The 27,356-nt window shown below is 34.2% G+C and overlaps 1 protein-coding gene across 1 annotated transcript; it reads left to right on the top strand.

The window, feature by feature from the left end:
- The first annotated feature begins 702 nt into the window (after positions 1-702).
- LOC6050070 (cholecystokinin receptor type A) lies at positions 703-24,909 on the top strand. The gene is made up of 5 exons (XM_038249414.1): positions 703-1,684; positions 9,658-9,855; positions 10,685-10,969; positions 15,692-16,061; positions 24,265-24,909. Exons 1-5 carry the CDS (start codon positions 1,252-1,254, stop codon positions 24,797-24,799), a joined length of 1,821 nt encoding a protein of 606 aa, XP_038105342.1. The 5' UTR covers positions 703-1,251; the 3' UTR covers positions 24,800-24,909.
- Positions 24,910-27,356: the final 2,447 nt, after the last annotated feature.

The following is a 27,356-nucleotide window of genomic DNA, read 5'->3' as shown; positions in this document are numbered from 1 at the left end:
AAAATTCTTAAAATTCTTAAAATTCTTAAAATTCTTAAAATTCTTAAAATTCTTAAAATTCTTAAAATTCTTAAAATTCTTAAAATTCTTAAAATTCTTAAAATTCTTAAAATTCTTAAAATTCTTAAAATTCTTAAAATTCTTAAAATTCTTAAAATTCTTAAAATTCTTAAAATTCTTAAAATTCTTAAAATTCTTAAAATGTTAAAAAATTTAAAAAAAGTGAAAAATGTTAAAAATGTTAGTTTTTTTAAATATTATTGTGACAAGCGCTCACAACCCCAACGTTGTCTGCGGCATGTTATTTCAACGCTGAAAGTTTCCCAAAGTTGCTTCACTTCTCGCTGGCTAAATACCTTATGCTGCCCAACCATGCGTCTCCATAAAAAATGTCAAAACTTCGCCAATGAAATTCCCAGAACTTCCGCCAACTTTCCGTTCTCCCAATCCGTTTGTTTACATTTCAACCGCGCGCTGACTTCCGTTGAATCAACAGGACTCCCCAACCGGTCCTGATCGCAGTAGCCTTTGGCGCCATCCGGAGAGGCGCCTGCGCCACGTGTCCGAACCAGCTGATAAGACGAAGGGCGCCAGGTGGCGCCGCACGGTGGCCAGCGGCGGAACCTCCACCATTCAGAAACGCAAACCCTTGCTTGTGGACTGAACGGTTGGACCCAAATCAGTCAAACTGTGACTGTCGTCCGGAGATGACGCCATAGAGAGCGAAGCAGGGACGCGTTCGCGTGTGAACACTTCTTTGGTTTTTCCAAGTCGGGACTCGATTGCTCAGTAGACTCTTTCGTATTTTTTTTTGTTGTACATAGTAGGCGCTGAAGTGGAAAGATAGGGGAGGAGGAGAAGGCGGGGGTTCACTGTAGAAGTAACGGAAGTGGGAATTTATGTTCAACGCTTGCTACGGTGTCCTGGCTTCGTACACGCGCTTCGAAAGCGCAAGGGTTACTTCGACTAGCACGTGGCCCACTCGATTGGATGTAAGCGCGTGAAAGAATTTCATTCGGTGAAGTGTCGCTCGTGTGAGTGTGTGTTTGTGTGTGGTGAAGAGGGGGGATTAAAATGTCGGGAAAAGTAACCGGAAACGAAGGATAAGAAAAAAGTGTGATAATAGTCGTTACCACTGGGAAAAGCAATCTCAAGTGGAGCATTTTCGTAGCACAAAAAAAAAGATAAAAATAAGAAAAAGGTGCCAAATTGTGATAAATGTGTGTTTGATATTAAAAATTTAAAAAAAAAATGGACGGTGCCACCGGAAATGAGTCTGTAATCGACCAGCAACTGCTGATCATGGTCAACGGAAGCAACAGCATGGTTTACCTCACCGGAAGTTGCGAAAACTGCACGGTGAATCTGACGTTCGCGGCGTCGCCTACTACGGTGCTAACCGCGACGAGCCCGTCAACGCTGACCTACCTGCTGGACGCGGGCCGGGTCCAGATTCCGCTGTACAGTGTGCTCTTCCTGCTGGCCGTGATCGGCAACTCGCTGGTCATCCTGACCCTGGTGCAGAACAAACGGATGCGCACCATCACCAACCTATTTCTGCTCAATCTGGCTGTGTCGGACCTGTTCCTGGGCGTGTTCTGTATGCCGTTCACCCTCGTTGGGACGCTGCTGCGGGACTTTGTCTTCGGGGAGGTCATGTGCAAGCTGCTGCCGTATCTGCAAGGTGAGCGGATAAGAAGTGGGAAGAAGTTTTTGTGGTTCGAAAATCAAAGTAGGCTGGTGCCGCGGCGAACAACTTAGTAATTTTCCACGTTTTTTAATATTTAATTTTCGGAATTTGTGATTAGTAAACCTAATGGACCAAAATATCAAAAATAGTTTCAAACAAAATTTCAAAAACCATTTTAAGATGCAAAGTTAAATTTGCAATCGATAATGACTAACCTTTTTTTCATAAAATGATGTGTTTTAAAGTTACATAAAATTTTAAGGTTTTTTTTACCGAAATTTTTTTTTTGCGCATTAAGATTTTTTTTAGGAGCACTCGTGTAGAAAAATATTTACCAAAAACTGGAAAATAGAGCGTCCAATATCCCGTCCCGGGAATTCCCGAAAAAAAATATTTCCCGTTTCCCGGGAAGTTTGTAAATTTCCCGGAAATTCCCGAAATTCAAGCTTTTTTTTTTTCTTAAATTTTTGGAACATTTTTTTGAAAATGCTCTGAAAAAATAATAAATGAACAAACTCAACATTATTTTGTTCAATTAAATGTATTGTTTGGTTTATATATATATAATTTATCAGATTATCAGAAGTTATGATATCAGAATTATTTCTGATAATATTAGTTTTTGAAGCAACTGGGAATAGATCTTGCTTAATGAGTATTAAATTATTACAATTAAGTAAGCTTTTTTTTTATTACCATGATCAAATGAGATGAAAATCGAAATTGTGCAAAAAGAATTAATTCATTTGGTTGAATACCTAGTACTAAAGAAATTACAATTTAAAGTTAACAAATTATGGAGCACTGGTGCAACTACAGGTGTTAGAGGGTTAAATGTGAAAAATTTAAGATTGTAGTTTATCGTATAATTTAAATCATGTTGCATAATAATATGAAAAAAAATCATTAAAAAATTACTTTCTATTATTTGTTCTAAAAAAAAAATATATTCAAAGCTTGCTTCAAATATTTGAAAACATTGGGTTGTTTGGAGTAAAACCAACACTAAAAAGCTTAACCATTTGTTCAAGAGCTGATACCAGTATTTGTCATAAAAAACATAATTTCTGCATGTTTTTTTTTCTCATTTCAATAAACTGGTAACAGAGGCAAGTTTAAAATTTCTTATCTTTTCTTGTAGTTGAATGATTTTTTATTTGCAGTCAAGCTGTTAATTGATCTTCACACTTATTTAAACCATTAATGTTGATGTCCTATACAATTTTGTTGCATAATATTAATTAAAACCAAGATCATAACAATTTTCAATAAATTAAAAAAATCCCGGGAATTCCCGGGATTTCCCGGGAAATTGGCTGAAAATTTCTCGTTTCCCGGGAAATTTGTAGCCCCGGGAAATTGGACGCTCTACTGGAAAATGTCCTACAACTTGCCATTGCAAATTTCAAGCTTTTGTCCCCTCCCTTCAAAAATTCCTCATAAATCAGAGGGCAAAAAAAAATGTTGCTGAAAATATGATTTTTTCATGGAATTAATCATATAACGTTCAGTAGTGTTATTTTTATGTTTAAAAGGGGTTACATAAATATAAAAAAATCATATAACAGAAAAAAATTAAATGAACTCAAAAGATACTTTTAATCAGTCCCTTAAGTTTCATGACTATATTTCATGATTACAATAAGTAACAGAGTTGATATCTCGAGATTTGAAGAACCAAATTGGGCGAAATTTGGGGTGAACACTCTCAAGATATGTTTCGTGTGCAGGACGAGCCTGATTTTGATTTTGAGAAAAAAAACCCAGAAATAAAAAAAATTAGTTTTTTTCTATGAAAAACATAAAAAAAACTGAAAACAAATTTCCATAATGTTCAAGTGTGTGCTAAACAAATCCTTACATTTTTACCGATTAACATGTATGTAACCCCTTAATCAAGTAGGGCATTTTTGGACCTTTAGTAGAATTTTAAATTTGAGACCACCACAATAATGCAAACGGTCGTTACACCTCGACTAGGGTGGCTCCTTAGACCATTCACTTTCCGAAACTACTCCTGTTGAAAAAGTGAAGCATCAACAATCTTATCCTTCAAATCTCCGATGTTCAAATCTGGTTCAGGTAGAATTTGGTTTCACTCCAAATTACTGATTTCATGGCAACCTGGACTTAGATAATCGCATAAACATGACGAAATCCGGTGTGCAAACATTAAAATCATCGTCCCTAATTGAAGCGAATTTCAATGTTGAGGCCACTGATCGGTTTGAAAATCTGTTTCTGGTCAGTTCGGAGTATTCGGCAAAAATTCTTTTTCTTAGTTTGTTGAAAAAATGAATTTTGTAAAAAAAAATAATTAAGAAATTTGTAAAAAAAATCCGTGCGATGATATCATAAATCGGAGCATTTCGTACGGTATGTCCACGCGTCCTTTCTCCCATGTAGAACCCGTAAACGTAGTCGGGCTTGTCGATTTTTTTTGCGTGTAGCCAAAAACAAATCGAAACATTTCTAAAGTATGAAAATATGCAAAAAATAAGTTAGTTTAACAAAAAGGATTTTTTGTCCATCACGGGAATTCCCGGGACAAAAATCCCGCGATTTATGGAAAACCGGGGATTCCCGAATCCCGGGAATTTTCATAATTTGTCCCGGGAATTCCCGAAATTGAAAAAAATATCAAATTTTGGTGTGGAAATTCAGATTTGGCTGTAGAAATAGATGAACAGTTGAATACATAGTAATCAATCCGAATTTTAAAGCATTAAAATTTGTATTCGGCATATATCAGCTTTAATTTGGCTTATTAGGGAAAACGGTTTAAATTTTAACTAACAGAACCGCAAAATACCTGGCGCTTTCAATATTTTCTTTTTAATTATATGTTTTTTTTAAAAGACTGGGTATTATATTTATATTTAGGATTTTCAATTTGAATAAAATATAATCTTAAATTATTTTTCATCGAACACCGGAATCAATACAATTAGTACACCGGTTTCCCAATTTATTGCTCTGAAATCCTGTACCTTTTCAGCCTATAGTCCTGATTTTCCCCAGTTGGCGGAAGTAACTTAAAGATAATTAGTAAAATTCGTTTTTTATAAAATAAGACATTTAAAACATATCTAAAAAATTTTGAAATCTCTGAAAATACTCTTAGCTTTCAGAAAAATGTAATTACAAAAACCGACTCGGTCCTAACCAGGTCCCAGTACCTAAAAGACCAAATAAAAATAATTTTATAAAAAAAAATTGTTTCAAAACATGAAAGAAAATAGCTTATAGGACCTTTTTTTAATAAAACTCTAGTTTTGTTGTCGCTTCTCGTTTTGAAGCATTTTGAAGAAATTTTTCAAGCTTTTCTAGTTATGGCATGTTAAAAAATGTTTAAAAGAAATATATTTATAAAATACTTATTTAATTTGAATCACATTGACATTGAAATTTGTAGTTTTTTTCAATTCCTAAAAAAATCATTTTTAATTTCTTTTAAGTTATTTAAAAACTGTCGTCCTTGTTTAGATTGAAGTATAGATTGGTACCAACTATTATTATTTTTGAACTAATTCTATAATTTTTAGCTTGAAAACATATGAATTATTATTATTATTATTATTATTCAGACATAAATTCTATGACTGTTACAAAAATTTCCCGGGATCCCGGGAATTCCCGGGATTTCAAAAATATTTTTCCCGTTTCCCGGGAAAGTTGGATACCCTATTTTTTCCGAACAGTTCTTCAACTTTTCCTAAAAAAAATCGTGTTTTTCCCCCTTTTTGAGCGACATACTTAATTTCCGAAACATTAAATAATTTGTCAAACAATATTGGTGCAGCCTAATCAAAAATTTACAAAATGATTTGCGGTATTTATAACGAAGGGACGATACACCATCGATAGGGAAGAAAATATCTCCTGTTCATTTATCACTCTCGTGTCAATTTTACACGATTTATTGATATTTTTATTTGCCGTTACTTGTGTTAACAAAAAAAAACGGCAAAAAATGCATCGCAACACTTTTCGAGCCGTGAATAAAACAAACTTTCCATTAGGGATGAAAAAGTTCATTTCCACATTGCATGAATTAACAAAAACAAAAGTGACAAATTTTACAACCGAGTGCACGCCCACGACCGAACGTGATCGAAACAATAAATTCCCATTGTTTGCTCGGCACTTCAGTGCATCTCCGGTTCTGAGCGTGTGTCAACAAACGCCAAAATGACACGTGGTCGTCGTCGTCGTCGCAGCAATCGTAGTTGGCCACTTACGGTGCACCGCTGCTGCAGCTGTCACTCGAGTTGGTGAGGAGGAGGAGGTCAATCAGTGTGGCATAAATAAACAAGCGCCTACTGCGATTGCACTTTTTTCTCACTCTCTCTCTCTTTCGTCGATTCGATTTTCTTGTTAAATCGCGCGATGTTATCACCCTAGTGTAGGATAATTCAATCGCTTGCGGTTGCTTGGATCGGTCTAAATCGAAATCGAACTTTTTTTTTCGCCTTCAGCAACTCGATTTGATTAAGTGGATCGACAAAATCGAATTCCGTTTAAATTTCATCAAACCGGGAAAAAATTCCAACGACGTTCGCACTGCGGAAACGATAAGCGGTAGCAAATGACATTATTGCCTGTTTTGTTTTGTTTTTCTTCCCTTTCTCGGTGCTGCCAATTGTGATCGTCAAACTCGATTGGCTTCGCCGTCGGGTCGAAAGCGGTGCCGAATAGGGTGGACAGTGCTAATAACGGGGAGCTTTTTGGCCTGTGGGGAAAAGTTTTCCGATTTGTTTTTCTTTCTCCTTTTTTCCTGCTCAAGAATTCCGCAATTTGCGAGCGCAACTTCATTTGAAGTGAAGATGATTAATTTCTTTTGTTTTTTTGATGCCGACATTTTTGAATGTTTCTAGTTCTAATGAACAAATTCAAGCAAGCCATGACAAAAAATCTTCAATCTTCGGTTCATGACTTCCTTCGATTTATGGCAGTTCAATTGAACATTTTGACAGCTCGCCTTTTTAATGATCAGCAAGTTTCCCCTAAGGCAATCTATTACGTGAACATTATGATTCAGCTGTCAAATCCAATGTCACACGTGATGCAAGCATAACATTACCCCATACGCGGGACTTATTCTAAAGCCACGTGTCTGTGAAAGTCGCAGAAAGGTTCATTTTTCATCGCGTCCTTCTTTTTCATGTCTTATTTTTGAAGCAGCAGCTTTTTCCCCTCCGTTTTTTAGGGGGAGAAAATCTCTGCGGATTTACTGCTTCGTTGTAGAACTCGAAATTCCAAGTGTCAGCAAACCAGTTGGAGACGTTTGTCATGGCATGTTGAGTTTTTGGTTGTTTTGCCATTTTTCAGCAGTCGGTGAGTGGAAGGGTTAAGCGTGGTGAAGCGGATTTGTCATTCTGCTGCGGATTTTGGTGGAAAGCTAGGATTTGGATAATTTTTCAGCCTGACAAACAACAGGTAAACAGCGAATCCTCCAGTCTTTTGTTCTATCAAAATTATGATGACAAAAGTTGTCTGAGACAGCGATTTAAAATTATTCAGAAAAGTAATGGAAAAGTTTGACTAATTAAACCACAAGCAACATAAACGAAATATTAGTTTTAGTCACATGGAACAAACTTTAATCACCATGCGTCTCCATGGTGACAATACATAGATCAGATGGAGACGCAATAGAATTTGACCATGACAACCGTAAACAGCTTTGGATAGAATTGATTCTATACAAAAAAAAACTAAGAAAATATTTTCGTTGATGTTTTTTTATTTACAAAAAAATAACATTTACCCAAATTTTTAATTTTGGTGATCGCCAAAAAAGACATAGTTTTGGAAAAAATATATTTTAAAGAGTTTATTGATATATATCAAATTTCAAATTGTAGCATAATTGTAATAATGCATTGTGTAATTGTATTTGTGATGTAATTATCTCAAAATTTTAAAAATTAGGCTTGAAATAAAAAATATATAAGCTGGCAATATCCACATAAAACGAATCATTAATTTGCATGAAATTTCCTAATCTTTTATTTTAAAAGTTTGCGAAATACCTAAAATTGAACTATTCATCTTATTGTTTTTTTTTTATTTATCGAATGCTTAGGAGTCATCCATATACTACGTAGACGTCTTTGTAGAAATTTCTGATCTTAGTTTCTAAATTTTTAAATCTTATTGTTTTTTTTTTATGTATCGAATGCTTAGGAGTCATCCATATACTACGTAGACGTCTTTGTAGAAATTTCTGATCTTAGTTTCTAAATTTTTAAATCAAACATAACTTTTGAAAAGGTCTACAAGTAGATACTTATCTCAATTTTATAGTTCAGAACAAGTAAAACAAATTTTTTAACACTTTTATTGAAAAGATCAGAAAATTTCGCAAATCAAAACACATTTAACATTGAAAATTGGACCAATAGTTTCCGAGATATAGTCAGTTAAAAATAACAGGCTATTCAGGTGACACTAATGAATGATGAAAAAACAAGATTTTATCAATTCGGGTTTTTTAGGCTATATCTCAGAAATTAATAGTTCCGCTTTCATAGATTCAGAGTGAAAATTGTAGGAAATTTTCTCAGCTCTGCTTCAAATGGTTGTAAAATTGCAAATTCAATTTTTAATATTTTCTAAAAACACAAAAAAATATGTTTTTTGAAAAGTTAACCTTCAGAGACGAACAGTTCAATAATAATATCTAAAATTTCCGTGTATCTTTTTTTTTTTTCTTCAAAAAAGTTCAAATCGATCAGAAAATTCCTTCTTAAGATACAGAGTTGAATACATTTGCATGCTTATTTTGTATGACCAGCCCACAAAATTGTATGGAGACTTGGATGTTTCTTTTGACATAGAAAATGCATGAAAAAATGCATCCAAAACAAAAAAAAATAAAATTTAAAAATCGCGAATTAAAAATTAAAGAGAATCACTCTACTCTTATACTGAAACATTACACAATACAATTTAATCAAAGTTAGAAAAAAAAATCTTCAAAATTATTTTATTTTCAAAAAAAATTCATTTGCACCGAGTTCAATTTTTTTAACAAAATACTTATGTTTGTACTGAATACAATAAAAATGCAACACGCAACCATTTTCACAAAATAATAGAAATACAAAAAATATCACTTGTTTTCAATTTCATTTATTTTTTTTAACTTTCATAGTTATTCTTACATTTTGTAATGAAAATATTGAAAAAAAAAATTCAGCAATTTATTTTTATGTTTTTGAAATGACAGCACAAACAAACCACTTCTTGACAAATTTTATCTCGTGAAAATTATTCTAAGAAAGCTGTCCTAAAGTTGTATGAATACCAACTGTTAGAAAAGTACTTAATCTCCTTTCATAAACTTCAAAACACATTCCCACTTAAAATTTGTGGTTGAGATTTTAGACGAAAAACAATGGAGATTTATATTTTTTCGAAAAAAAAGATCTCCTTTAACTTCCTGTTTGAAATTATTTCCCCAAACTTTCACGATACAAGAGGATTAAGCAATTTGAGTGGGTTTAAACTTTTCGAACCTCAACCTTCATCTTTTTCATTTGTTTTGTTGGTGGTGTTATCACGTCATATTAGACCAATCGACACATTCTTGTTTAACAAAAGCAAGCCATGCCAAAACTTTTCGAAAGCAATCTCAAGGACCATCAACCGGAAACAATGGACAAATTAACCTTTCTTAGAGTAGGACTCCACTTGTCTCTTCAGATGAACGAGCAACCCAACCCTTTGTTTGACGTTTGACGAGAGTCTCCTCGAAGAATCCTTATTCTCAAGTAGTAGGCGTGTGTGTTGGGCTGACGAAGAGAAATTCTTCCAAAAGTATGCAATTTCACGCCAAATGTCAAACGGCTCTTGTTTCCTTCTTCATTTGCACTTGTGACGCGTGTTTGCTCGCCTGCTTTAATTGAAGCAATTCTGTGGAATTTACTCAATCGAATTTGTTTATTTTTTTTTCTTCGCAGCCTCTTCAGTGGCAGTGTCAGCTTGGACGTTAGTTATAATCTCGGTGGAGCGGTACTACGCCATCTGCCATCCGTTGCGGTCCCGGCGGTGGCAAACCCTGAGCCACGCCTACCGGCTGATCGGGCTCATCTGGTGCGGCAGCTTGTTCTTCATGCTGCCGATCGCCGCCCTCAGCAAGCTCATTCCCACCAATCAGGGTGAGTGTTCAAGCAGTCATGAATTTCGATTCATGAATTCGTGAATCATTCACGTTTTCGTGAATCTGATCATGATTTCGCTTTTGCCAATTTAGGCAATTTTGACAATTTTGACCATTTTGAAAATTTCGACAATTTTGACAATTTTGACAAATTTGACAATTTTGACAATTTTGACAATTTTGACAATTTTGACAATTTTGACAATTTTGACAATTTTGACAATTTTGACAATTTTGACAATTTTGACAATTTTGACAATTTTGACAATTTTGAAATTTTGACAATTTTGACAATTTTGACAGTTTTGGCAGTTTTGACAATTAATTTTGACAATTTTGACAATTTTGACAATTTTGACAATTTTGACAATTTTGACAATTTTGACAATTTTGACAATTTTGACAATTTTGACAATTTTGACAATTGTGACAATTGTGACAATTTTGACAATTTTGACAATTTTGACAATTTTGACAATTTTGACAATTTTGACAATTTTGACAATTTTGACAATTTTGACAATTTTGACAATTTTGACAATTTTGACAATTTTGACAATTTTGACAATTTTGACAATTTTGACAATTTTGACAATTTTGACAATTTTGACAATTTTGACAATTTTGACAATTTTGACAATTTTGACAAATTTGACAATTTTGACAATTTTGACAATTTTGACAATTTTGACAATTTTGACAATTTTGACAATTTTGACAATTTTGACAATTTTGACAATTTTGACAATTTTGACAATTTTGACAATTTTGGCAATGTTGACAATTTTGACAATTTTATATTTTTGTGTATTTCCCTCCCAACACAGGCCACCACAAATGCCGCGAGCTGTGGTTCGACCGCGGCTACGAGCGGGCCTACAACTTGTTCCTGGACGTGATCCTGCTGGTGCTGCCGTTGGCCATCCTGGCCGTCACGTACTCACTCATCACGAGGACCCTGTGCCGGGGGATGCACGACTTCAAGCGGTACTCGAAATCGCTGACCTCGTCGTCGAACGGCGAAGGTGGCGGCATCGAAGGAGGCGCTGCTGGTTCAGGAGCGATGGCGGCATTCGGGCGCTCCTTCAGGCGGAACAACAATAACAATCGAGGTAGGCGGGGGGCGTTATTTTTTTGTGGGGTTTGCAGTTTGAAAATGTTGAAGGAAAATTTTCCCGCTCAAGTGGGAATGCTTGAGAAAATAAAAATGGCGACGTCTTGAGTCACGCAGAAGTATCCGATTGCTGTGATTAAAGTATTTTCAGGTTTTTTCTACTTTGGAACTGGAAGAAAAGGTAAAACAGGGGTACCTACTTCAAAGATACTAAGAGTGCTTTTGTTGACAAGTTGGTACTCTGCGAATTTCCTTTTACCCTTTCATTAGTATCTTTGAGAGGTATCTTATCAAGGAGATCAGTTGTGTTTAAATGTTGCTTTGCTTTGTTCAAATATGTAAGAGATTTAATATAGAATTGCCAAAACAATGCATTTCTATTTTTGATGTTTGTTATTATAAAATTTAAACACAGTTCTAGATTTCAGAAAAAAATAGACAGTAAAATATAAAAAAAACAACCGTTAAAAATTAAAAAAGTGGGTCAATTATGAATTTAAAGGCAGCATACACGGAGAAAAATTTGTTCCCAAAATCGCGAAAAACGGATCATGAAATTTGAACACTTTGTTCTTGATCCCAAATTTCATGAACGCTTGTTCACGATTAAGGAAACTGCTTTTTTCCGTGTGGATTGTAAAAAAGTGTGTGTATGTAATTTTTATGATTTGTTTAATTACACATTTTTTAATTTTAAAATAATACTAATAGATTCTGAACGGCTTCAATAGTTCTAATATCTTTTTTTAAGGTCAACATATTTTCTAAAAAAAAAACATATGGAGCGGCCGTGGCTGACTGGTCACGGTGTTCGCTTTGTAAGCGAATGGTCCTGGGTTCGATTCCCATCTGCTCCCAACGTGAAAGTATAGGAAATATAAATCTTGAAAATCTGAACATGAACGAAAAATCAAAATCGCTCGAGGCGGGGTTCGATCCCCCGTCCTTTGGATTGGTAAGCAAAAATGCTAACCACTATGCCTTCGCGACTTGGTGAGCTATGACTGGAATTAGGAATACTGTTACTATCAACTATATACGCGCTAGGTCCTTGTCCATTTGACAAGGGTTCGGAAGTTCTAAATAACGTTTGAATCCGATTGGTCCAAACGTTCTTCAGGGCGGGGCTTGTCGATAAAGCTGAAGTACCTCGCGCTCGGCTAGCCAGCGTAGAAATGGGTCACCGAAGCTCGGCAGAGCTAACACCTTCCAAATGCCTATGCGAGTTATTTGCATGTATAGAATGTAGATCTAAAAAATACATGGAAACAACTCAATTTGTAAGAAGCGACCGCGTGGTCCCGTTTGGTTGGTTGCACACACACACAAATATTTTCTAAAAAAAAACATTTTTTCATAACTTCATAAAACATAATAAAATGTGCTTATCGATAGGGTGGTTCAAAAGTTGCGCTTATCGACGATTTTTTTTAAAGTAACATTTTTCAAAAAATCGTATATCCGAAACTGCTAACTTGAATTTCAGCCGCTTCCAGTTTTCAAATATTGTGAATCTGACAAAAAAATACCATGAAAAAATGTTTGGAATTTAAATTATAGTTAAATAAACCGCATAGGAATTTTTTTTAAATTTTCATTGAATGTTTGCGTTTATTTTTTCTTTTGATGGAATAATTGTTTTGCCTTCTGATTTTCCATTGAGATTTTTTTAAAAAGAGAGAGAAAAACGTGCCTAAAAACTTTGTTATTTTTTAAATAATTCGTTATCACGTTTTCATTATGTTATTTTGAATCGTTAAGCTCAAATATGACCCTGAAAATGCTCTAAAGTTATCTGGAAATTCATCCCTAATGGCGGCCAAAAAGGCGGCTACGGAACACTAAGAATAGAGCAATTTACCTTGAAATCAGCCTTCTTCAGATATGTTTGTATTTTTGTTTAATTTTCTTTCGATTTTGTTGGGACCTTCCCTAATTCTGATCAGTTTAATGTCATCGACATAGTTGACTATTCCAGTTAAATAGGTACACTCTAAAAAAAACTTTTTACACCAAAATTGCACCAAAACACTATTGTTGAAAATTTTCAATTTGAATTTAAATTTAAATTCAATTTTAATATTAGCAACACACGGTCAAATTAAAAATGTTATTTTTAACTGTTTAAAATTTTGATTTGAAGTGCTCCAGTTTGATTTTTGCAACAAGTTTTATTTTCTAGGGTTTTTATTTTTTTGTGGATCTCAAGGAAGTCAATGTCCAAAAAAAATGTTTTTTCATATTTTGATAAAATTTTCAATGTAAAAAAAATGAAATATGTGGAATCTAATTTTTTTAATGAAAATGTAATCAACATCCTAAAGATTAGTGCGCTGGAAGTGGGGACGCGAAGTCGTGATTATTCAGGTTAATTTTTTTGTGTGCTTTTGTGTCGCTATTCGTATGGGGTGAGTGATTGTGGTAATCGAATAATAGCATGACTAACTGAATTATTTGTGTCTTGAGCGTAATTTTCGTTAAGTAATTGGTGTTTTTTGTGATTTTTTTTTTGGTGATCTTAATTAATTGTTTTGTGATTTTCAAAGCCCTTCCTATATCATCGTTGATCGGAAGGCATGGCGTCGGGTAAATTATGTATAATTTTTTGAATAAGGTTTTATTTTTTATGGTGAAAAAGCCATTTCTATATAATGATCGAAAGACGCACTGACATTTTGGATTAATTAATAGTGGAGTGAAATAATTGTGTGTGAGTGACTTTGTGTGTTAACCAAAAAGACCTTCCCATAGCATCGTTGCTCGGAAGGCTCGCCGACGGGTCTCTTATGAAAGTCCTCCCCAGAGCATCGTAGCTCGGGAGGCATCGAAAAGCCAATACCTTATCCTACTAACCCAAAAAAAAATAATAATCACGTGATGCTTGAAGGAGATGCTGTGGATTCCACGGTCTCAAGCGGTATCAACAAGTATATAGCGAAAAACTATGTGCTTGATGAGTCTGCAACTTCAACTATCGGCCTAACATTCCTCCCTTTCGTTGAACTGCAGGCTTCTTGGGAGGGCGCCGGTATTGACTAATAAAGTAGGGATCTTCAGAGGTTAAACAGAGAACGGATGGTTGGCTCCCACTGATCATTTTTGATTCATTGTTTAACTTCAGCTGATCTGTCAATAACGGAGTAGCAGCTCATTGGCAGTCAACCATGCTCATGCTCATGCTCATGCTCAAAATGTAATCAACATCCTAAAGGCAACTATATTTTTTGAAAAGAACTTTAAATGAAAAAAAGTCTTAATGTTAATCTTAAATAAGAATATTTGGTAAACTTTTAAAAAAGATAAGGACACATAAAAATTGGCCCTGTAAGATTTATTGATGATATTTATAAAGAGAGATCAGAAAATATCACGTGCTTAAGGTGGATTCATCTCAAAAACGATGCACCTTATCACAAAATTTTACAGAGTTATTTTGATTCCTAATCCAATTTACAGCTATAAACCGTGCTTTCAAATTTTCCAAATATTTTTTTTTGTGCTGAAGCAGGTATTAGACTATGACAAACAAACAAAAAAACTCGCGCTTTTTGACAGTTTGCCTGCATGTGTTTGCAGAAACGTCAGCCTGCATACATTTTGACTTGTTTGCGAGTTTGCCGCAAACTGTCAAACACAAAAAACGCGAGTTTGTTTGACATAGTGTAATACCTGCTTGAGTCACAGCGCAATATTTGTCTTTTTGTGGTCCTCCAAACATATTGATCCAGATATTGATCAGAAATTTGGTTTTCACGATTTTAGAATATTTTGGTACCATTTTTACGGACAGCTGTAAAATTTGTATGGAACCTTTTATGGATAACATTGATTTGATAAGAAACCCATTGTAAACTCGATGAACAGAAAAACTAAAACATGAAAATAATTTTATTTTCATGATTCGATTATTATTTGAAAAAAAACGGATAATCAAACTTCAGAAAATTTAAATTTTGTAAAATGAATTGAATCTAGAATTTGTTTTACAAAAATTTATATAACATTTATTTGCAAATCAAAAACTGCTTAGATATCGTAGCTGATTTGAATTTTTATTACTACAAAGTTTAATACAAAAATTAATTAAAACGTGACACTTTCAGAAATTCGAAATTAAAAGATATAAAAATATTTATGCTTATTATATTTTGATCGTCACAAAAAGCTTCCTCAAACACGTTTAATTTTTAAGTACAACCTTTTACGAACGCAGACCTCACGTGTGAACTTTTGCCACGACGTCAATTTTTAATGAAGCAACCCTTTGTTTTTATCTGTCAACAAAAATAAACGCGCAGAACGCACTGTTGCATTTTGTTGGTTACACCTCAGGTGAACAGTATTTTTAATTGAGAAATTTCGGCCACTCTGGCAAAAAAAATTTGCACAAAAAGGTCCTCCAGTTCTTTACACAAATTGTTTTTCCCCACCCAATATCCGATGGTAGTTTTAATAACCACCTACTTGGATTGCACTGAGAAAAAAAAACAAATGAAATTCACATAAATTTGGTGAAATGGCACCGCCTACTGCACGCAATTCCCAAAGCAACTTTTGTCAAGATATTTATTGGCAGGTAAAAATTTTAATTAAATTTCGGCCCAAGACTGTTAATTTCCTTGTGCTTCCCATTCAACAAGTCAAAAAAAGACACTTGAATCGAAACCAAATAATTGATTTTTTTTTCTCTACCCTCCTCCCCGCCCCCTCAAAACCCTAGCAACCGACCAGTACATGGAGGTGTACATCCGGCCAAACGGCAGCACCAAAACCCGGTGCCCGTCGGCCTCACTCCGGTGCCACCGGGGCCACCCACCCTCGACGACGCCCCTGTGCACGGACACCGCGGCCGCGGCACTGGACACGGAGGGAAATTCGACCAGCTCGCCAACGTCGCTATCGCAGGAGGCCTGGAATCAACAGCAGGCGGCACCAACCACAACAAGCTCGACGACGACCTCATGGCCTGCTGCGTCGGCGGCATCCTTTCGAAATTATTGCCCCTCGGCGGGCGCCGCGGTCACAGCAGGCGGCGGCGGCGGTGGTGGTGGGAAGGAATCGCTACGGATGAAAAATCCTGCCCTTAGAAAGTGAGTTGGTGGTTTGTTTTTTTTTTCTTCTTTGTTTATTGTTGTGTTAAAAAGGAGACGCGGGTGAGAAACGGAGCGAGTAAACAAGAATGCAGCCAAGCTGCTTTTGCCGAGATAATGAGATTAATTAACAGTTCTCGGGAGGCTCCCTTTGTTTTGCAAGGAGCTAAATAGTATAATGTTACGGTAGAGAGGCTTCCTTTTTTCACTTTTCCGTATTTTTTTCTGTTTTTTTTTCGATTCAGAAAGATGCATAAATATACAGCAAAAATAAATTTATTAAATTAAAAAAAAATGTTAAGAGTCAAATAACAAAATTACATATTTTTTGAAATAAAATTTGGAATTACTATTTTCTCATTTCACAAAATACATAAAATTTTGAAAAAATCGAAAAATGTCTGCACATTGACATTTCTTACATGTTTATATTAATTGAAAAAAAAAGTTTTATTCATTCTCAAAATCAAAAATGCCACTTATCATTATCATTATTATGACATTTTCTCAAACAAGTATCCAAACAATTTTGCAGGCTGGTCATACAAGAAAATTTCTGATCGATTTGGTGTCTTTGGCAAACTTGTAGGTTGTGATTAGAACTTTTAAAAATACTAAAGTAACAGGAAGAAAAAAATCCCGATTTTTAAATTTTCCATATTTTTTTTAAATAGTTAGATTCTCAAAATATGCATTTCTTTTTGCTTTTTTAATGCAAGATCCAGTAACAAAGTTATTTGAACATAAGGAAAAAATATTTTTTGATAATATCGAACAAATGGACATTGATTGTTTTAAGAACAAATTTAAAGATTTTTATTAAAAAAGGTTCTTTAAATATAAGAATTCCCTGACTTATAGAAACTTTTACAATAAAATTCTAAAAACTCTCATTAAAAAGTTCGCTGTTAAAAAAATATTTATTTGAGAAAAGCACGCATGAACAATATATTTCATCATTATATTTTTTGTTCAAGGTATGCTGTTTTTTTAAATAATTCTACACTAAAAATTTGGATTAATATATAAAATAAGTTTGCATAAAACTTATAAGGGAGCGTACTTTTCTCACGTAACGTAAAACTTAAAATTTCGACCAATCACCCCCTTCCATTACCTCTCGTAACAAAAATAAAAAAATGATAAAAAGTTTTAAAAAAATAATTTACGAGCCATGGTTTTTTTTTAATGAATCAAAAACCAGCCCAAACATGTTAAATATAAATATCAACACAGACAAATGCCTTTAAGAATGTTTAAAGTTGATTTGACTTCTATTTTCATTAAAATTTTTAAAATTTTTGAATTTTTTTGCGCACACTAAAACAAAAAAAACACTCCACTTTTATGAGATTTTTTGATTTTTAAGTTTAAAAGTCAAATTTGAAGGTGAGCCCACGATTTTTTTTTTCGTACAAAATTTTTGTGCAAATAGCCTAAGATGTTACAAAACGACTCACGAAAAATTCAGGATGGAGCAACTTACCTAAAAAAATACAAAAATCATTTGCTGAAACTGTTTTTTTCCAAAGTGCTCTAAACATCAAAATTCGCAAAAACCGATAGTGGGAATCAATTCTCCAGACAATTTTACATAAAAGTCTACCCGGGCAGACGGTAATAACAAAATTCATGCCATTTCAATAACAAATATTGTTAAAATAACAGAAAGTGTTATGGAATCTTCTTGAAAAATCCATTTTGCATAAGGATTTAATAACAGTTTATGTTATCACAACATAATTTGTTATTGGTCTGATATTGGTTGAACGCCAAAACAACTCGAGAATAACATTTTTTGTTATGGAAGAATAGCTCCAACTGTTATTGGGATGATCGGATTAGTTGTTAAAATAACAAAAAATTATAACAAAGATTAGTTCGTAGAATCACTAAAAATGTTATAAGTCTGTTATTACAATAACAATCCAATAACAAAAAAATCATAACGACGAATAACGAATTTTGTTATAAATAGCATAAAATGTTATTTGCCTAGTATTTTCAAATATCAAAAAATGTTATTCCCAAGTTATTTCCGTCTGCTCGGGATACATATTGACCATTGTCCTAAGTCCAATCCTTGTGAAGTTACAACGGGTTTAAAAATAAAAATTAAAAAAAAAGGTTTTTTGATGGTTTCAATTTCAATTTCTATATGACAGACTTGATTGTAGTGTAGTATAGTAACCTGGATAGTAAATTACCCTATATCTGTAAGCCCATACATCCAATTGAAATGTGGTCAAAGACAAACTTATGGAAAATTGGACGAGCTTTTTGAGAAAAATATTTTCAAAACTGAAAAAAATAAAAAAAATAATTAAATAAATAAAAATAATAATAAATAATAATAATAATAATTAAATAATTCAATATTACGCCCTTTTGAAATGTCTGTCTTGGTTTAAAAAATTTTAAAATATTTTTTTGAAGAGATCGGAAAATTTCACGAATGTTTCATATTTTAACATTGTAAATCGGACCATTAGTTGCTGAGATGTCGACATTAAAAAATAGTGGGCTGTTAGGGTGAGACTTAGAAAACATAAATTTTCCTGTTTTTTAACACTTGCATGGTAATATCTCAGCAACTAAGGGTCGTATCAACAAAGTTAAAAAAAGCAAAATATAGAGAATTTTCTTAGTTTTTCAAAAAAAAAATTTAAAAAGTGGGCAAACATGTGCACTAATTTAAAAAAATGAAAAACTGCGACTATTTTCAAAAAAGTCACCTAAAAATGGATTTAACTTGAAAACGGTAACTCGGTCAAAGATTTTTTGCACAACCTGGAAATTTCTGAAAAGTTGGCAATTGATATCCTCTAAAACATATCAAAATTTAAAAAAAAATAAAAATAGTGTTTTTTGCAAATCAAGTTTTAGTGACAAAAAGTTAAATAAAAAATCACCACATTTTTTTACCGTGTATCAATTTTCAGTGTAGTCCATATCCATACCTACAACTTTGCCGAAGACACCAAAACGATCAAAAAATTCCTTCAAAAGATACAGATTTTTGAATTTTCATAAATCATTTTTGTATGGACAGCTGCCAAATTTGTATCGGAAATTATATGAACTAATGATGCAAATTGGCTTCTTTGGGCATGCCGAAGGCACCAAAAAAGTTTCAGTCGGATTAAAAAATACAAAAAAGGAATGACCGAAATCTGAGAGAACTGCTCTTATGCATGGTCCCTTATGCAAAATTTTATGACAAACAATTTTATCGAAGACCACAAAATGATCCGAGGTGACGCTGACGAGTTATCAGCGACTTAAAGAAGACGTTTTTGTATGAAAAGATTTTTTTTCCATCAATTTTGACGATGTTTAAAGACCCTTAACCTTAAATGATTTTGCTCAAATTTGGCTCAGTTATTAATTTTTCACCAAAGGATTCGAGTCAGGGGATATCCATGAGGTCTTTTTTATTATTGGCAGCCTAAAAAGTTTTCAGCAAAAATGTAATTTTTTTATGAGAATTATTCATGGCAATTATTTTTATGGGACATTTTAAACTGAATAAAGTTATATTTAATCAATAAAAAAAACTTAACATGAGTTTAACCAACATTAAAAGAAATGAAATTATTTTAAGAATAAGATATGAAATATAATAAAAAAAATATTTTTCAGAAATTTGCTGTTCATGTAAAAAGTTTTTATTTTTTTGTATAAAAAAATCATGATATAGATAGAGGTAGGTCAATAAGTCACGTGGTTTATGGAAAAAATAGAACATAATTAACTTGAAAAAAACATGTAATAAACGTAAACAAAAAAAGTAAGAAAACAAACAAAAAAAACTTATTAGAAAATTCCGAGTTGAAATAAAAACTCAAGCCTTGTAAATTTGTTATGCGAACTATAAAAATATCGTGAAGATAAAATTACCCAAACCCCCAACCACGAATGTTTTCCGAAACACGAATTACCTCGAAAATCAAAATAAGCCCAACTAATTTACACTGGCTGTGGCTTTTGACCGCTAGCTTTATTTATTCTATCGCCCAACGTTTATCCACATCCGGCAGATGATTTCCCCGGCAATCGCGTTAATCACAGTAGACCGTGTGTGCAATCGAACTGGCGCGGGTATAAAAATACAGCCTGCTGCGACCGCAAAGCTGCGGTTGGGATTTCGCCACATTTGCCTCGGTTAACACCAGTTCCCGGAGTTTTGCGGAAATTTTTTGATGAGTAACCGCGCGATTTTTGACATTTGAATGGCAATTTTATAATTGATTTGATGATCAACCGGCGTGAATTATTGTGTGCTCAATCAAATTTAAATTTCAACGCAAATTTTAACAAGCAAGTAACACATCAAAGCAACCCCCGCTCAAGCTGTCAAGCGCAACCATGCGTTTCCATTTTAACAACAATAAAAACATCATGAAAGTTCCAAGAGTGCACTCTAATGGAGACGCATGGCTTGCTTTGATTGCTCGGAAAGTGCTTTCAATTTGGGACCCGCAAGCGAAAAAGCACAATAAAAAGTTCATCAGCTTCGCACTTTTTTTCCCCCCCATGGCCTGCCACGATGAGCTCTGAACCCCAACTCGGGCTACTTTGTGTTGTTCAGTTGGACCAAGGTTGGGCGGATGAAGCTCCGTAATGAAGTTCGTTTCACGTTGTTCGTTAGTGCACAATATCTTTGCATATTTTAGAACGAAGCTTTCAAGCGTCGTCGTCGGACAACGTACGTGTTTGGATTTTCTGTTTTCGGTCGTCCCAAAACTACCATAAATTTGAATTTTCTTCCGCGCGTCGTCTGGTGAACGCATTTGTTTAACTTTGCCGCAAGAAAAAAAGTTGTTGTGCACGGAAAGAAGACAATTTCGCCCAAAATTGGCTCCGCGAGGTGCTAATGTTGTTAATTACTGCCAAGGGAGTGCACTCTTACAGGTGTGTGAGATGGCAAAATTTGGTGCCGGCTTTTTTACAACCAAAAACAAAATTGAGAAACAAACGAAAAGTTATCGTCTACGAAAATGTCAAGATGAGACTGGGTGTTATAACCGTAGCAAGCCATGAAAAAGAGGGAGCAAAGCTCTGTATTCAATTCAATTTAAATGGGTAACAGACATTTTTTGAAACCCTTTAACGAAAATCTCACCAAAATTACGATACATTTCATCATCTTGCAGGGAGATTTTCTGATCAAGGTTGGACAATTTTCGAATTTTGTTAGGGTGGTCAATTTTTCCTTGAAGTAAGACACTTTCAAACGAAAATATCTCCAGTTGCAAGTAAGACCCCGCTGAGATTTTTCAGCGTTAGTAACATTTGACGTTTAAGGCCAAATTAACTTGTCAAAAAAAAACTTAATGTTTGTTTTTGAGAGCTCCGAACTTAACCCTGAGTTGTAAACTGCTAACCCTGGTAGAAAACTGCTTTTTCTCTTAATTTGGTCGTAGAAGGCGTAGATTGCGATATAAAATGTTGTTGTCTTTGACAAAGTTGCTTGGATTGGCAAGCCTAACAACTTTCCAGAAGTCAAAATTATAAAAAAAATCTGAACCACTCTGATTTTCAACCAAACCAAAAGCTGCCCATTTCCATTTGCAACAATTCTTCTGAAGACAACCCTAAGCTTCAAAACTTCACTTTTTTTCTGAAAATCCATTTTCCACAAAATATTTTTAGAGATGGTCAAGCTTGATCATGACTTCTACAGGTAAACAAAGCCACGTTATAAACAAAATATGAATTTGAGGTGGCTATGACTTCAACAAATTTATTGTATGTGAAGTACTTTTCAATTAAAATTTTATTTACATCTTAAAATAAGGTAAAAAAAAATCCCACTAAATTCAATTTTTTTACTTTTTCTGAAAAAATGGCAGCACTGCCAAATTATTTTTGACTTTTTTCAATCTCCAAAAATCGATGTTTCCAAAAATGATTCATTTGAACAATCATATTTTTTGTGAAATGGTCCAATTCAAAAATAAATATTTTTCAATGTGTTTTTTTTTTCTAGAAAACTTTTCCGAAGACACTAAATCGATCAGAAAATCCCTTCTCAAGATACAGTTTCACCAAAAATCAATTTTTAATCAAGTTTTGATCATTGAAAAGTATTGGAAAAAAACTCCAAAAATTTTAAAAAAATAATGGGTTGGAATTGTGACTTTGCCAATGTTTTTACTAAAATTTCCTATATTAGTAATTTTTCTACTGTCCCATACTATGCCTCTACGCATTTTTTTACAATTTAAATGATAATGTTGCCATTTTGAAGCAGAACTGTAAAAACATGACAAAAATTAGATAGACAAAATGTTATGATAGGAGGCGGTAGAATAGGCCAAATATTATCAAAAACAAATATAAATTAAACAACCCGGGCAGACGATAATAACAAAATTCATGCCATTTCAATAACAATTACTATTAAAATAACAGAAAATGTTATGGAATCTTTTTGAAAAATCCATTTTTGCATAAGAGTTTAATAACAGTTTATGCTATCATAACAATTTTTTTTATTGGTCTGATATTGGTTGAAAGCCAAAACAACTTTAAAATAAAATTTATTGTTATGGAAGAATAACTTCAACTGTTATTAGAATGATAGGATTAGTTGTTAACCCGAGAAAACGGAAACAAGTTGGGAATAACATTTTTTGATATTTTAAAATACTAGGCCAATAACATTTTATGTTATTTATAACATGTGTTGTTATTCGCCGTTATGTTTTTTTTGTTATCGGATTGTTATTATAATGACAGACTTATAACAGTTTTAGTTATTCTTCGAACAAATCTTTGTTATTCTTTTTTCTTATTTTAACAACTAATCCGATCATCCCAATAACAGTTGGAGTTATTGTTCTATAACAAAAAACGATATTTCCAAGTTTATTTGGCTTTCAACCAATATTAGACCAATAACAAATTTTGTTATAATAACATAAACTGTTATTAAACTCTTTTGCAAAAATGGATTTTGCAAGATTATTCCATAACTCGTTTTGTTATTTTAACAGTATTTGTTATTGAAATTGCATGAATTTTGTTATTACCGTCTGCCCGGGATGTGGGATTTGCAAATAGGCCGCAACAACCTTTTGCGAAGGTTTTTTTTTGGGTTTTAAGAGGGTTTTAACGGCTAAATTGTTTTGAAGTTTGTTTTGACTGATACGTTTTAACGCGATTAAAACAGCTATGATTAAACGTAAAATGTTAATTTAGGACTGCAAGTCTCTCCTAAAATCAAACAAAAATCATTTTTTTAAACTGTTATTTTTGAAAAGTCGTCAAAATTTTCAAAAACCAATAACGGGAATCGATTTTCCAGACAATTGGGTACTAAAGCCCTATGTCAATTTTTATGTACAAAGGTAAAAAAACTCGATTAAAAACCATTTTTGATCACTTTTTTCATTTAGTTCAAGAAAAATATTGACAAGAGAACATTTTTTTGATGGATCAACTATGGTCCCCTTGGAACGAGCTGTCAAGTAGGACCTTTTCTGTCAAAAGGGCCGTGAAGTTAATTTTTATGAATTGAATTAAAAATCACTTTTAATCCCTTTGCGATCGTTCAAAAGGTCATTGTACTCAGAAAAATAAGCTTTATCGTTGTGAACAATAATATTACAAATTTAAGCTAAATTTTTGGATACACTTTAACATAAAAGTTTCCAAATTGATCATTGTTCTAAGTCCAATTCTTGTTGAGAAACAGCGGTTAAATTTTTATTTTTTTATTTTTTTTTTTTTGAAAAACAAGGGTTTTGTCCACTTTTTGGTGGTTTTTGGTAATTTTTATTCTGATATAAAATTAGTAAAGTTCAAAAAAAACTCGAACGTTCTTGCGTGTAATTAATCCAAGTAATTGGAAAGTTTCCTGCTGCTACTCCACGGGCAAACAAAGTAGAATCGTGTAACGAAGCCAGCGCAGTTGGCTTTGAGTTTTAACAGCGGGAAACTTGCCTCTCGCTAGGTAAATCCTTCTTCGACAAAGCTTTCTTTAATTTCTTCAAGGATGGAAGTAATTTTTCCCTCCGATTACGACCTTTTGATAAACTTTCACCTGCCGCTTTTCCCACGGGCTACTTTGATGCATGAAGAGTGTCGACATGATGGTAACGAGTTGGGATTGAATTTAAAACACCGTCCTGATTGCATCTCCTGGGTTGCTTCGATTGCTAATTTGTTCCTCTTTCCTCTCTCACAAACGCGCCAGGTCCAACATGGAGAAGAGTCTGATGAACAAGAAGCGCATCATCAAGATGCTGTTCGTGGTCGTGTTGGAATTCTTCCTGTGCTGGACACCGCTCTACGTCATCAACACGATGGCCCTGTTCTGGCCGAGCACCGTGTACCACAACCTGGGCTACACGGCCATCAGTTTCTTCCAGCTGCTGGCGTACTCCTCGTCCTGCTGCAACCCCATCACGTACTGCTTCATGAGCGGTGGCTTCCGGAAGGCCTTCCTGAACCTGTTTCGGTGCTTCCGGCCGGGCTCGGGGGGTGGCCGCAACCGCCGTAACAGCGCCATGTGCGGCATGATGTACGTCAGCGGTGGAGGCGGAAGTTCCACCCGGCATCACAATCGGCGGGCCGTCACCAATGGCAGCAGCAGCAGCAGTCACAACAAAAACAACCAAACCGTCACCATGGATACCGTGCTTAGCAACGACGGCGTGGTGAGTCTGCAGCAGCGAAACCGACAGCAGCAGCAGCGTCAATCGCAGTTGGCGGTGGACCACAGCAACTGATGACACAGCCGGAAGGCGCTTTCTCAATGTGATAAATTGCATTTGTTTTAGAAGTTAAGTTTTGATAATGTTGTGCTATTTTCATTACCCATAATTTAATGTAAAATAAATAAATCAAAATCAACAGTTTCAGCTGCAAAAGCTAACGCAAGTCCGGCATTCAAACCAACGACTCTGACCACAGAAAATTTCCCGGAAGCTTTAAAACCCCGATGCGGAAAGCTTTGCAGGCAAAGTTTAGCATTGCTGCATCGCAATGACCGGCTAAAGGCTACTAAAATGCAGAGTTGGGATTCCCCGCGCCCGGAAGTTGTGTTGCAATTGCAAATATGCGCGCGCTCAGCGGTTGTTACTTTGATGCGCTTGTTGTGGTGTGGTTGAGTGGAATGGCGTGCTGCGATTTATTGGAAACTATTTTGATGTTCAATTTACATTTTACTCTGATAATTGTTTCCCTGGGTCCTTTCCCCTCAAAATTCTTATTGAAAATTGGAGGACCAAAAAGTGTTTCATTTTTTAAACCAGTTTGATATATAAAAAAGACTTTTGCATTGTTCAGGTAACGGATGAATTTATATTTTACGGTTTTTCTTTATTTACTTCTCATAGCAATGCTAAATTTATTTCAAGTTTTAGTTTCCTCCTTTCCTCCAAAATATCAGGCGGAAACTAATAAATACTGCTAACAATTTGAATTTTCATTGAAAAAAAACATGTTGAATCGATTGTAAATTATTTATTCTACATTGTATAACGTAACTACAAACTCTCTTTTAATAATTCGAAAATGGCTTTTTCATCTGTTTACAAATACTCAATTTTGGGACCACCACCAAAAAATCAATGAATTCATTGATATCTGCAAATTTTATAGCAGTTACTTGTCTACAAGAATTTACATTTTTTTTTTATTTGTTAAAATTATTTTGTTCAGCTGTTGTGGTTTTCAATTGAACTTTTCAATGTTTTTCAGATTTTCAGAGAAAATTTTGGAAGGCAGTAAGTAGAAAAACTTGAAATGAAATTTGTTTGGTCATTTTTTTTCAAATTTTTAAAAGTTCAAACGTGGAAAAAAATTAAATGCATTAACATGAAGGTAGAACTACTAAAAATCTACCAACATTCCCTGATTTAATAAAACCAGCTGCACGCACGTACAAAATCACTCAGTTTTCAGCAAAACCGAACCTACTCAGAAATGAGTAAAGTCTGTCAAATTTGAGTGAATTTCACTCAGTTTTCCAGGAATTCTGAACTGAAATTCACTCAAATCTGACAGATGCTTCCTTTACCCATTTTTGAGTAGGTTCGGTTTTGACGAAAACTGAGCGATTTTGAACGTGCGGGTGCGTGAATTAAACTTAGGGAGCGTTCTTTTAATACGTAACGCGAAATTTCATATTTTAAGATTCAATTTTACTGCTTCACGTTATAAAAAAAACGTTCCTTGAGGTAAGTGCTGAAAAAATAATCAAAAAGATCGTTGTCAGGGCTCGTTCTTTCACTACGTAATACAAAAAAAAATGGATTTTTGAACCATAATAAAACCTACACCTTTTCCAAAAAACATGATTTTCTGAATTCAATATACCACTTTTTCATACGATTTTTCGAGTTCAGGTACTACAACCATAAAAATTGTTATTTGGGTTGAACTGAAAAAACTAACTTAATCCACCTATGTGGTTGGAGCCTTCCTCACAACAATGGCTGTACACAAGTTTCATCTATTTTTTATATCCGGCTTCCAAAAAGTACATCGCTATCACTTAAGTGGCCATGTCTCGAGACAGGGTTGCCAGATCTTCGATGTTTTGCACTCGTTGGAAAGGTCTTTTGATAACCTAACCAACAATGGGTCGGATGATGGACCCGGACATAGTTTACATACAGTTAAGTGAGATCCAAATATATGTGAAAACACATTTTTATACATAACTTTTGAACTACTTATCGAAACTTCAATCTGTATAAAACTCGATCTATGGGACCCTAAACCAAGTCGAATGCAACAAGTTCGGGTCAAATCGGTTCAGCCAGTGCCGAGAAACAAGAGCTAGTTTGTTGGTCACATACATACATACACACACACATACACACAGACATTTGTTCAGTTTTCGATTCTGAGTCGATATGTATACATGAAGGTGGGTCTACGACGTTTTTATACGAAGTTCATTTTTAGAGCAGGATTATAGCCTTACCTCAGTGATGAAGGCAAAATCGTATGAAAAGTGGGATATTGAACTCAGATAATCATGATTTTTGGTAGAGTGTACAGAAAAAAAACTGTCATACGTTCTAGACATTTACAGTGATGCCAGGGAGCTGGTTTCAAGGTACTTTAAAAACTATTATAATAAGCTAGATTTTCAACAAAAAATTTAACAAAGTCAGATCTCGAAAAATGCATTGAAACAGTCAGCAAAAATGTATAAGACAACCGGATTACAAATGCAAAAATGTACGTTTCAAAACGATTTTTTCAAATTATCAAAAAAATAAAGCTGAAAAAACTGTACAATTGATTGTAAATTTATTTTGAATGTTGGGACCA

The sequence above is a fragment of the Culex quinquefasciatus genome, chromosome 1 (genome assembly GCF_015732765.1).
Source record: "Culex quinquefasciatus strain JHB chromosome 1, VPISU_Cqui_1.0_pri_paternal, whole genome shotgun sequence".
NCBI lineage: Eukaryota > Metazoa > Arthropoda > Insecta > Diptera > Culicidae > Culex > Culex quinquefasciatus.
Note: the sequence above shows the minus strand (reverse complement) of the source record. Positions and strands in the feature narration are given on the sequence as shown.